Source organism: Podarcis liolepis, assembly GCF_965112155.1.
Source record: "Podarcis liolepis genome assembly, chromosome: 13".
NCBI lineage: Eukaryota > Metazoa > Chordata > Lepidosauria > Squamata > Lacertidae > Podarcis > Podarcis liolepis.
In genome coordinates, this window is record NC_139573.1 from 19,466,413 (window position 1) to 19,478,982 (window position 12,570).

The window sequence follows — 12,570 nt, forward strand, 5'->3', positions numbered from 1 at the left end:
CCCCCCCTTTTCTGCCATGTTTAGTTTTCTACTCAGCACTTAATCCCCCCCACCCTTTCCCCAGTAAACTTTTCTCTCTTTCTCCGTCCCCTTTCTTAGTGTGCAGCTTTGTCTTACACAAGAGATGTCATGAATTTGTCACTTTTGAGTGCCCAGGAGCTGGGAAAGGACCCCAGACAGATGTAAGTGAACCCCTTCATATTGTCAAACTTTAAGTGGCTACTTATAACTCTTTTTGCTGCTGCCTCCAAAATTGATGGGGATTTGTTGGGGTGGGAGGAAAATAAATTATGGGTTGGTGGGGGTGGGGGAAATAGATAAGTTAACCACTTCTGTTTCCGTGACTTTGGTGGGCAGAGTACTGTGGGGAGGGCTTGGCAGCCAGGACTCCAGGCCTCACTCATCCACTCCAGGTGAGCGTCCCGGTTTCCTTGCTATTTATATTGCAGAGAGGGGGAGTGGGGAGTGGATGTCTTCATGAGGCTGACACTGTCCCATTTCTGCTGTCCTTGGCCTGGAAATCCCAGGGAAGGAATAAGGAAGGATGGGAGGGCTTGCCTGACTCGCTCCTTCAGTTGCAAACAAATTGCCTTGCAGAACTGCTTCGCACAGAATTACCTGTCCCTTGAGTGCCTTCTCAGTTGCATGCACTGAGGCATGTGTCATGCAACTTCACTGGCATCCAAGCTTGTAACATGCATGCCCAGACCTGCATGTTCTTACATGAGAAGAAGATGCATTGGTGGCGCCCAGGCCCTGAAGGCAGAGTTGTTAAGCACACGTGTTTAAAAATCTAGCATTTGGTACTATGTGGTTTTGTTTGAAATTATGTGTTTCTGCCACCCCAATTGTGCTCCGAATGTTGAGTATGTTTTTGTGCTAGAATGCACACCTATTTGTTTATTTATTGCAGCTATTTCTATACCGCTTATTTACTGAAATATCTAAGCAGTGCTACATGCTTGTGGAATGTACTGTGTACATATTCATAGAATAGTCATGGAAATCCACACCCATAGACCCCCAATTCATGTTTATAATCCATAATTGTGTGGTAGGAGGACATGTAGCATCTATATTTGAGGTCCCAGAATCAATCCCTAGCATTTATTTTTAAAGGCTCTTAGGGCCAAACTACACATGATGCTAAGTGTGTCACTGGAAGCAACATGTATTCCCAACATGTTCACCCCCACCATTTAAATAGCCACTGTTCATGAGGTTAACCTTTACCTTTTGTGATGTGTTCCCAATTAAAATCCTCCCGAGTTGCTATTACATCTGGGAGGGGAGCTTCAAGGTGAGCTTCCCTCCTGGGATGAATTGCACCTTTGTAGGGAGAGGAAAGATGAGGTTAAGCCCTCCATACACCGTGACTCTGATCTTGATTGCCCTTCCAACATGGCTGATGATGATGATGATGATGATTTTGTTATTTATACTCTGTCCATGTGGCTGGGTTGCCCCAGCCACTGGGCTGATATTGGAGTAAAAGAAAAATACCGTATTTTTCACTCTACAAGACTCACCAGACCATAGTTTTTGGAGGAGGAAAACAAGAAAAAATATATTCTGAATCCCAGAAGCCAGAACAGCAAGAGGGATTGCTGCACAGCGATTCCTCTTGCTGTTCTGGCTTCTGGGATAGCTGAGCAGCCTGCATTCGCTCCATAAGACGCACACACATTTCCCCTCACTTTTTAGGAGGGAAAAAGTGCATCTTATAGAGCGAAAAATACGGTAATCCTTGCAGCTTCTAGTGCTCCCCTGGGTGTCACAATGTACATTGTGCACCCCCTTTTTCTCGTGTACTTGTTTCCACTCCATGAGCACTCTCATAAAACGTCCTTTTCACTTGCACACAAACTGCACATTCACATTCCAAGCCATACCTTTTGCCTTCCACGTGCTTCTTAACAACTGTGCATTCTCACTTCCAACCTCTAAAAGGCGGGGGGGGGGGGGCGCTGAGTCTCCCCTAACAACCTGCATGCCAGAGGTTTTTATGGGTGGTGTTGGTAGGGATGGAACTAGGACAAAAGACGCAAGTGTTTTAGAGAATCGTGTGTAGGTTCCCTTCGTCATAGATGCTGTGCTTCTGTGCCTTTCCCTTTTGACAGGATCCTCGGAACAAGCACAAGTTCAAAATTCACAGCTACAGCAGCCCAACCTTCTGCGATCACTGCGGCTCGCTCCTCTATGGGCTGGTGCACCAGGGGATGAAATGCACCTGTGAGTAACCACTTGCCTTCTGCAAAAAAGAAATAAATCAGTCCTGTGGTGCTGTAAAGGCTGACTGTGTCATGGGGTCTCTAGAGCAAAAGCCTCTTTTGTCAGAAGGCTGTTGTAGCGTGGGGGTTAAGAGTGTGTGCTATGAACAGGAAATCCTCAGTTCAGAATTAGCTCCATCATGAGTGCACTGGGTAGATAAGGTGGTATTCTTCAACCTCTGCTCTACACCTGCAATGTGGAGGTAGTTGCTGTGCCACTACTATTAAGACTATGTTCCAGGGCTGCCTCAACAGTGGCTGGGTTGCATATGTCCATCTTTTCAATGACTTAGGAGAAGTGGTCCATACATGCATGGGCGTAGGCAGGATTTTTGTTGGGGGGGAGCAGGCCTTTTGGTGGGGGTGGCAGAACCTCTTTTTTTTTTAAATAATTTTTTATTAAGTTTTACACAAGTATCTCCAATTAACAATTCCCAATTAACATATTTTTCTCTTTTGGACTTCCCTCAGCTTCTCTGACAATCATCCGTATTTGAATTTATTATCTACGCATTCCCAAAATTAATATCGCCTTTTAAGATACCTTTACAAACATATTTGCATTCTTGCAATATTCCTTATTCTTTCACAAAGCTTCTTTAAAACCCACTAGCGTTGTTTGCTCATCACATACACTTTTTCAGAACCTCAGTTAGCTATGTATTTTTATTGATTGGGAGGCAGTTGCTCCTCTCTGCCCCTCCTTGGCTACGCCCATGCATATACATCAACTAGTCTTACAAAAGTGGACTGATAAGGCAGAGGGTATATTATCCATGGCCTCAGTGTAGTGAAAATTAGCTGTGGTTGAGGCTGGATCTACATATGCAGCAGGACAAGATGATGGTGCCCTGAGATGAAAGAAAATACATGTAGACTGCGCCTCTTAGGAAGACAGCAAGGGGATATTTCCTCAAGTAAACAATACCCAGTCTAGGACAATACCCAGTCCTAGAAAACCTAGGAGAGATTCACCCGCCTGCAGTCTGAATTGGTATTATAGGTTATTATATCACATCATTCCCACCCAGTGTGGACTGATCCCCATTGGGATTGGTAGGTTGGAAGGCAAAGAGACCACGAGTAGGTGGAGCTAGAGGCAATGACAGGCAGTGTTGTTCTCCTCCTCTCTGCTCTACTAGGGCAGTACTGAAATCAGGAGGAGAAAGCTGCCACCTCTTAAACTAGTTGTAAGAAAGAAGGCAGGCAGACAGGTGGAGGGAAGTGTCCCATTCACCCATATGGACTAGCTTCCTCCTATCCCACCTTCGCCTTCTGCATGTGTAGGTCTAGCTTAAAGGTAAAGGTATCCCCTGACCGTTAGGTCCAGTCACGGACGACTCTGGAGTTGCGGTTCTCATCTCTCTCTATAGGCTGAGGGAGCTGGTGTTTGTCCGCAGACGGCTTCCAGGTCATGTGGCCAGCATGACTAAGCTGCTTCTGGCGACCTTCTGATCGGCAAGCCCTAGGCTCAGTGGTTTAGACCACAGCGCCAGCCGCGTCCCTCTTAGGTCTAGCTTAACCACTAAATTAAGCTTCATGGATTTCAGTGGGAGCTAGTCATTATTAACAACAGCTGGACTGATACCCACATTTATATTTGGAGTAAGAGGAATCTGATGCAGTTTTGCACACATCACTATCGCAAGGTAGCCCCTACAGATTGTCCTGAGCATACAGGGAAAGGCTCTTGTGAAGTTTGCAAATTCATGCACATGAAACTGCCAAATGGATGAAATTTTCACCATCACCACCATCATCAATACACTGAAATTGCCAGGTTTAATGTAAGCCAAGTGTATTGTGTATCCTATATCAAAACATTTCTTTAAAATCTGTTGGATTAATAAAACACAATTGTAGTGAATTGGAAGTCGTTGGTTTTTCTGTTGTTTGTTTTTTTTTAAAAAAAACTAACCAGTTAGTTGCCTGGACACTCCTATGTCTGCTCAGAAGTACGTCCTATTGAATTAAATAGAGCTTACTCCCGGGTAAGCGGGGCTAGGATGGCAGCCTAAATGCTGCAGAGGGAACGGTAGCATGGCCGTCTATGGTTATCTGGTCCTAGCTTAACTCGCCCACCTCTGTTGCCCCCTGCAGGCTGTGAGATGAATGTGCACAAGCGCTGCGTCCACTGTGTGCCCAGCTTGTGCGGTGTGGACCACACAGAACGCAGGGGACGCCTGCAGCTCCACATTGAGACATTTGGGAGTGACGAGATCCATGTGACTGGTAAGAAGAGAATGGTGGTGACTGGGGTAAGTGGGGAAGAATAGGAATAGGTCGGCCTGCTCTCACCTGGAGCTGACTCTTTGTTGACGTCTTCATTGGAGCTTAGGTGGGTGACAACAATACAGAATTACGCTTTCTCTGGCATGATGCTCCAGTTGTGGATCGGCTTCTCAAGAGGAAACCAATGTTTGGCTCCATCTCTTCTCTCTTCTCAGTGGCAAACTGCAGTAGCTCTTTTTGCCCAGTCCTGTGATGAACTAGGATGAGAACCCTTCCTTTCCTCTTATGCTGCTCTCAGTTGTCTCATATTTAAGGGAGCAAACAAGATGTGATGGGGTAGCTAGATCAGAGGCTTTCCTCTTTGGCCAGGGAAAATCCTGCTCAGCCCTTCTTTAACGACTGAGATTTCAACAGCCATTGTGCAAAGCTTATTGCTAAAGCAGACGAGGACTAGAATTGTTGTTATTAAATACAATTGAAATAAAAGCTGAGATGTTCAGGATGCTTGATTCTGCCTTTAAGGGACCAACGACACATGTAAGGCAGCCCCATTCCCCAAGTGATTTTGAGAGTTTGGGGAGGAGGTACAACTGCATCACAACGTCATTTCTTCAGCTGAAAAAGTCTCCCACAGTGGCTGACAAATCCCACCCTTTACACTTGCGTTCTAAGAGACACAACACAAAAGGAAAAGGGAGTTGGGAGGGAGTAGGGAAAAAGCAAGCCCAGGCACTAATTCATAGTTACAGGGATCTTGTAGTGAACAGCAGGAATGGAAAAAATTGGCTGGGAGCCAGAAATTCCTGGTCTTTCAGCAGAGCTTGATGGAGAGGCAAGGCAGCCTCATCTCTCTGCATCTCTTGCAGAGGGATGCAGTTTGGGCCACCAGTACTACTTGTTTTTTGGCGGGTACCAGCCATCAGGGATATCTTTTAACTGGAAATCTTCATATTCTAAAAGTGAGCCCTCACTTTTTAAACAGAAACTGTCATGCCACAAATTAAAAAGCTTATTTTTAATTTTTTTAAATCTTAGCTGATGCAGACACAAACTCCAGGCATGCTGCTCTGCATACATCTGAAATGGTGTCAGGTGAATTGAGAATGATAGACAGGAAAGTGGGCTGTCGTAGACTTCCAGGGGTCTGGAGCCATGATTCAGAGTTCCATGTAGCCTTTTCTGGCTCCCCGTCGCAGGCGGGGATGGAATAAATTATGCAAATGCATGCACACTTGCTCAATTTGCATAATTCATGCAACGTTTGCTTGATTCATACAGATCACAGGATTCAGCTTAGTTTGCTTCTTGGACTGAAAGCTGCCTTGGTGCCAAATCTTTAAATGTGCGTTCTTGTGCACAGGGAAGGGCGGTAGCTCAGTGGTAAAGCACCTGCTCTGCCTGGAGAAGTTATCAGGATCAGTCCCCTGGCACAGCCAGTTAGGGTTGGGGGGAAACACCCTCTGTCCCCTGGGGAGCTGCCAGCTGCCAGTCAGTGTAGGAAATACTGAGCCACATGGACCAATGGTCTGACTCAGTCAAAGGCAGCTCCCTGTGTCCCTCAGTATGCACAGCTCAACACGAGTACGTAACTATTTATTTATTTCTCTTCCTTTCTTTATATCTACCTCAAAATAACAATAATGGCTATTGTTATACAGTGGTACCTTGGGTTACATACGGGTCAGGTTACATATGCTTCAGGTTACAGACTCTGCTAACCCAGAAATAGTACCTCGGGTTAAGAACTTTGCTTCAGGATGAGAACAGAAATCGTGCTCTGGCGGCGTGGCGCCAGCAGGAGGCCCCATTAGCTAAAGTGGTGCTTCAGGATGAGAACAGTTTCAGGTTAAGAAGGGACCTCTGGAACAAATTAAGTACTTAGCCCGAGGTACCAATGTAATACAATATATTGATTGATCGATTGCATCTATATCCCATGTAGCTTCCAAGGAGCTCAAGGCCGTGCACATAGTCCTCCTCTTCTTTATTGTATTCACACAACAACCCTGTGAGGTAGGTTAGTCTGAGAGATAGTGACAGGCTAAAGGTCACCCAGCGAGGTTCATGATGGGGGATTTGAACCCCAGTCTCCCAGGTCCTAGTTCAACACTTTTACCTGCTACACCACACTGGCTCTCTGATAATATGACAGTCAGGGACAGCATTGCTATTAAGAACAGCCAGGGCTGCTGGAACATCAAGAAAATGCCCTGGGCCCTGCACCAGGGAAGAAAACCTTTTGGAGTTGAGGCGGGTGGAGAACAGCATGGGAGCAGGAGGCCTGGCTGTGGCTCTGGCTGGGGCGGCAAGTGGGATTGATTGAGCTGGTGGAGGCTGAGAGCCAGGACGCCTGGGTTCTATTCCTAGCTGCAGAACTTGACATCCCCCGCCTCTGCTTTTCACACCTTCTTTCTCTGCACACTTTCTTCCCGCTCTCTTTTCCCTCCCCCCCTCCTGGAACCCTGCATGTAGGTGGTGAGGAGAAAGCCATCGCTGCAGTTTTCTTGACAGAAAGGGATTTCCTCACCCACCCCTCTACTATCTCCTTCAATTTCTCCACCCCCAACGCGCACACAAGCCACATATGAGGGTGGGAGCAATTGCTGCCACAGCAACTTCCTTGGCCCGCAGCAGGTGGCCTGGGATGGGAGCCAATGGATCCTCCTTCCTCCGCCCACTAGGGAACGCAGGAGGTCTGTCTTCCCGCCCACTCGCCCTCTCCTCCAGTACTTACTCTGCTGGAAGCTAATCCTCTGTTGGAAGCTAATATGCGTGTCTCCCCTTCCCCCCTCCCTCCTTTTCTTTGTTAGTTGGTGAAGCCCTTAACCTGATCCCGATGGATCCCAATGGCCTCTCGGACCCCTATGTGAAACTCAAGCTGATCCCTGACCCTAAGAACCTAACAAAGCAAAAGACTCGGACCGTTAGATCCACCCTCAACCCAGTGTGGAATGAAACCTTCACTTTGTAAGTCCTGCGGATGTGATGGAGGACCTAGAAGCCAGAGCCATGGTGGGGTTGTGTGTGTGTGTGTGTGTGTGTGTGTGTGTGTGTGAGAGAGAGAGAGAGAGAGAGAGAGAGAGAGAGAGAGAGAGACTCTGACCTTCTTTATACCTCCCCAGCACCCTGCAGCCGGGGGACATGGAGCGGCGCCTCTCCATCGAGGTGTGGGACTGGGACCGGACAACCCGCAATGATTTCATGGGAGCCATGTCCTTTGGGGTGTCTGAGCTCTTCAAGGGTCCTGTGAAAGGCTGGTAAGGGGAAATCTGTGGGGAAGCAGGGCCGGAGGGGTGGTGGTGGAGAGAAGCAAAGATGGAAAAGTATGATGGAGCAACTTGGGGACCACCAGTGGCTCATTTTCTTTCTCTTTCCCCGTCCGTCTTGGCGTCTCTTTGGGTTTTTATCTGTTTGCCTGGATGGCTCCATTATCTAATCCAATCTGTCTATCTATCTACCTGTCTTCTCTGCCTTATCTATCTACCTTATCTATTTTAATCTACCTTAACTACTTATCTATCTTATCTAATCCATCAAATACCCCTCATTTCTCCTCCCACCCCTCACCCCACTCTTCTGTTTCCATTTCCTTCTGCATTCCTCCCCATCCATCTCTCTCCCTAATCACTCCCTCCTCTTGTTCATCTTCCTCCTCCTCCTCTTCCTCCTCCCTGCCTGGTGTCCCTGTCTGCGTTGCTGTCCCAGGTACAAATTGCTCAATCAGGAGGAGGGCGAATATTATAGTGTCCCTGTGGCCGATGCAGAAAACTGTGGGCTGCTGCAGAAATTTGAGGTAACCTTGTGGCTCTCCGGCCCCGCTTGGACTGGCACCCTCCCCTGGTCTGCCCCCGCCAACTATGTGCCATATCCAGCCCAAACACAAACCACACCCCTAGCTGGGGGTGGTGTGGCAGGGCCACTGCTGTGATGAAAGGAACCAGGTTGGAGGGACTACCTCTGAATCACTTCTTCTCTTCGGACTCCAAGGGAGGGAGAGAGGGTGGTCGGACTGGATCACTGGCAATTGACCTGAAATGGTACTCCTAGCCAGGAGATAGGAATAGGGCAAAGTTTACTTGTGCATCTGTCTTAAACCCTGATTTATTTTTATTTTTGGTCTTCCAGGCTTGCAACTTCCCACTGGAGCTTTATGAGGTACCTGCGATTCCCTTAGTTTCTTCTGCCTTTTTCCTGGTGCAATGAGATGGGGAGGGGGTGAAGTTGATTTCCCATTTGCTGCCCGTAAGGACACCAGTCAGTCTTGGAGCTGATTTCAAGGGCTTTATAGACTGGGAGGGAAGCAACATAAGAGGAACAGCTACGCTTGGATGGGGGGAAAGTCCAGCAATACCAGCAGTTCCCAGCGTGAGCCGTTCCTGGGCAGCTCCAAGCAGTGACACAGATTTGGATCTCTGGGTACTGATGTTGAGGGCAGCAGCAAACAGGCCCTGCATCTGCACTTGGGCTGCCATGGGCATCCTTTCCTTTTATTACTATTATTATTTTTTAAAAAACTGAATAGCGCTCTATATAGGGGGCAGCTGGCTATAAATGCACATGGTTGCAGACACCAATCAATCAATTAATTATTCTTTTCTGCAACAAAGTGGTGCTTATACCCAAGTCAGTGTATTTAGTGTCAGGGCAGCAGATGCAAATTCTGTTTTATTTCTGTGTCCCCCACCTTTCCCCCCTCCCTCGGCAGTTCAAATCCCCGCGATGGGGTGAGCTCCTGTTGTTCAGTCCCTGCTCCTGCCAACCTAGCAATTTGAAAGCATGTCAAAGTGCAAGTAGATAAATAGGTACCGCTCCAGCGGGAAGGTAAACGGCGTTTCCATGCGCTGCTCTGGTTCGCCAGAAGCGGGTTAGTCATGCTGGCCACGTGACCCGGAAGCTGTACGCCATTTCCCTCGGCCAGTAAAGCAAGATGAGTGCCGCAACCCCTGAGTCGGCCACGACTGGACTTAATGGTCAGGGGTCCCTTTACCTACACACACACACACACACACACACACACGTAATACTTCTGAACACAGACACTGCATTCTGTATCATGGCTCATAGCCACAGATGTCAATACAAACCCTCTATTATGAGTGGCCACCCTGAGCTGCTGTTTGAATCCACACTTGCACAGAGAGGAAATATTTCCTTTTGACTGCCCCGAACCTCCTGCAGGAGATGAGCAGAAGGCAGAAAGTACTTGTGGGGCAAATGGATTAAAGAAAGAAAGGCAGAAGGCTCTGAGACAGGACTGGCTATTCCTGGGCCTCCCATATAGGATAAACCCTTGAACATAGCATGCTGCCTCACACTGTGCCAGGTGCCATTGGTCCAGTGAGGGTCATTCTAGCTGGCAGTGGCTCTCCAAGGTTTCAGAGACGCTTTCCCAGTCCTGAGATCTCGCTAACTGGAGTTGCTTGGGGTTGAACCTGAGACCTTCTGCATGCAAAGCCCTGAGGCATTGAAAGTCCCTTCTTCGTTGCATGCATCTGCCACTCCACAAACTGCACACAACCCCTGCTTTATAAATGTTTATAAGGAACTACACATGCAACCAAGCTACTTTACAGCTTTTGCACAAGTTTCACAAACTCTTCCTAACATACAGAGTGTGTAATAAGGTAATAGACTGGTGACTGGGAGCAGTCGCCGAGACCATATAACTTGAAAGACCTACACTGGCTCTCAGTACATTTCTTAGCATAATTCAAAGTGTTGGTGCTGACTTTAAAGCCCTAAATGGCTTTGGTCCAGTATACCTGAAGGAGCGTCTCCACCTCCATCGTTCTGCCCGGACAGTCCAGTGCCGAGGGCCTTCTAGCGGTTCCCTCGCTGTGAGAAGCCAAGTTACAGGGAACCAGGCAGAGGGCCTTCTCGGTAGTGGCACCCGCCCTATGGAACGCCCTCCCACCAGATGTCAAAGAGAAAAATAACTACCAAACTTTTAGAAGACATCTGAAGGCAGCTCAGTTTAGGGAAGCTTTTAATGTTTAATAGGTTATTGTATTTTAGTGTTTTGTTGGAAGCTGCCCAGAGTGGCTGGGGAAACCCAGCCAGATGGTTGGGGAATAAATAATAAATTATTATTATTATTAATATTATTATTATTATTAAAGTGAGTAAACATGCGGCAGGGGACATATTGACTAAAATAAACCAGTGTGCCACTATTGGCATAGATACTGCATTAGTTGTATTGCCGACTCTCCTGTCCCTTGTTCTGAGCTTAAGGAGGTGGTGGTACTCATGCATATCCATGTCTGTGTTTTCCTTTCCTCCCTGCCTCGAACCATGGTGCGCCCTGCAGAAGGTTCGCCATGGCCCCATCCCATCGCCATCCCCCAGCCCCACTGACACCAAGCGTGGCGGGTTCTTTGGCATCAACCGCTTCCACATCTCCGACTTCAACTTCCTGATGGTGCTGGGCAAGGGCAGTTTCGGCAAGGTAGGCCTGCTTTTTTTTTTAAGCGGCCGGATAGGGATGTGCGCAGAGGAGCAGGGAATGTTTTGCAACTGTAGGCACAGCAACACATTGAACACATTCCTGTTTGAGGAAGTGCGATGGCGAGAAAAGGATGTACGTGCACGAAATACTTCACCTCCAAGAATGTGTGTAAAGTCACCTGCTTCCCCTGCAGAACGGTCACGGGATTTGGAGAAGCTTTCTTTGTTTTTTTTTTGCCTCCTGCTCCTCTGGTTCTTTGGAGGCTGAGCACACCCTTCTGCAGTGCTGGAACTCTCATCCACCCAGATAATTATCTATATCTATATCTATATCATCTATATCTATATCTATATCTATATCTATATCTATATCTATATCTATATCTATATCTATATCTATATCTATATCATCTCTCTATCTCTATATCATCTCTCTATATCTATATCTATCTATCTATCTATCTATCTATCTATCTATCTATCTATCTATCTATCATCTGTCTATCTATCATCTTCCTTCCTTCCTTCCTTCCTTCCTTCCTTCCTTCCTTCCTTCCTGTTCATATTGAAGCTTGTGCTACTTTGAAGCTTTTAAGAGACACCACTTGTATAACAATCAGGAGGAAGGCTCAACAAACAGGACATATGGACCTGTTCTGTGTCCCAGCATCAGACATGCAATTGACTGGGGAACATGGGAGGGCTTCCTTTGTGGCCACACCTACATTGTGAAACTCACAGCCTAGGGAAGCCTGCCTTTCTCTCTCTTCCTCTGATGGTCTTTCACCACCTCAGGAAAACGGCTTCATTTTGACAGGCTTTGGGCCTGTCGTTAAGCTGATGGTGCTTTTGCTCCCAGGAATTTTTCTGAAATTTTTATCTTGCATCTTTTCTCTGCCTTTAAACTGTTTAGTTTTTAATTGTGCCATGTGCTGGTTCTCTGTTGTATTGCAAAAGTTATATTGGTTGGTGGTTGTTGTTGTTTTTTTAAAGTGGAAAGGCAAAATGTAATGTATTTCAGGAAAAGAACAAATAAGTAAATGGAAGCTTCCAGGTCAAAAGAGCACTTTGCAAAGTTTTAAAAGAAGTTTAAGGGGGGTGGGGAGGGAATAACTAAACTGCATTCCACTGCCCATGGAAACATCCCTTCCATAAATCATTTGGCAATTTTCGCCCTATGAAACATCCTAGAATGTTCCCTACAAAAATTCAACACCTGCCAATGGGCTTTCAATTTGTGTTAGGGGTGTTTTGTTTGTGAGCTGTTTTCATTTAGCACCACCTACTGTCTCTGTTCATAGGAAAACAATGTTTTTATCATACCACCTTGAATTCAGTAAAAAAAACCAAACACTACTGTCCCTATGTGGGAAGTAAGTTCTGTGTAAGGGTTGGAGTGTGTGTGTTCCCTGAAGGGTTAGAGAAGCCCAGGTTGTCATGAGTTTGCTTTGGGTAGGTGTGGGCAAGACCCAAACTTTTGGGGTTCTCTCCCCACAGGTGAGGGACGCGGGTGGCGCTGTGGGTTAAACCACAGAGCCTAGGATTTGCTGATCAGAAGGTCGGTGGTTCGAATCCCCGCGACGGGGTGAGCTCCCGTTGCTCAGTCCCTGCTCCTGCCAAC

The 12,570-nt window shown here is 47.0% G+C and overlaps 1 protein-coding gene across 1 annotated transcript in view; it reads left to right on the forward strand.

Annotated features, from left to right (window-relative positions):
- PRKCG (protein kinase C gamma) overlaps nt 1–12,570 on the forward strand; it is a 50,590-nt gene that overhangs the window by 25,507 nt on the left and 12,513 nt on the right. Inside the window, exons 3-10 of the mRNA XM_083471756.1 lie at nt 100–182; nt 2,121–2,232; nt 4,371–4,502; nt 7,313–7,469; nt 7,625–7,759; nt 8,208–8,295; nt 8,628–8,657; nt 10,813–10,950. Of these exons, the coding sequence (XP_083327882.1) occupies nt 100–182; nt 2,121–2,232; nt 4,371–4,502; nt 7,313–7,469; nt 7,625–7,759; nt 8,208–8,295; nt 8,628–8,657; nt 10,813–10,950 (875 nt within the window). The remainder of the gene's footprint in view (nt 1–99; nt 183–2,120; nt 2,233–4,370; nt 4,503–7,312; nt 7,470–7,624; nt 7,760–8,207; nt 8,296–8,627; nt 8,658–10,812; nt 10,951–12,570) is intronic.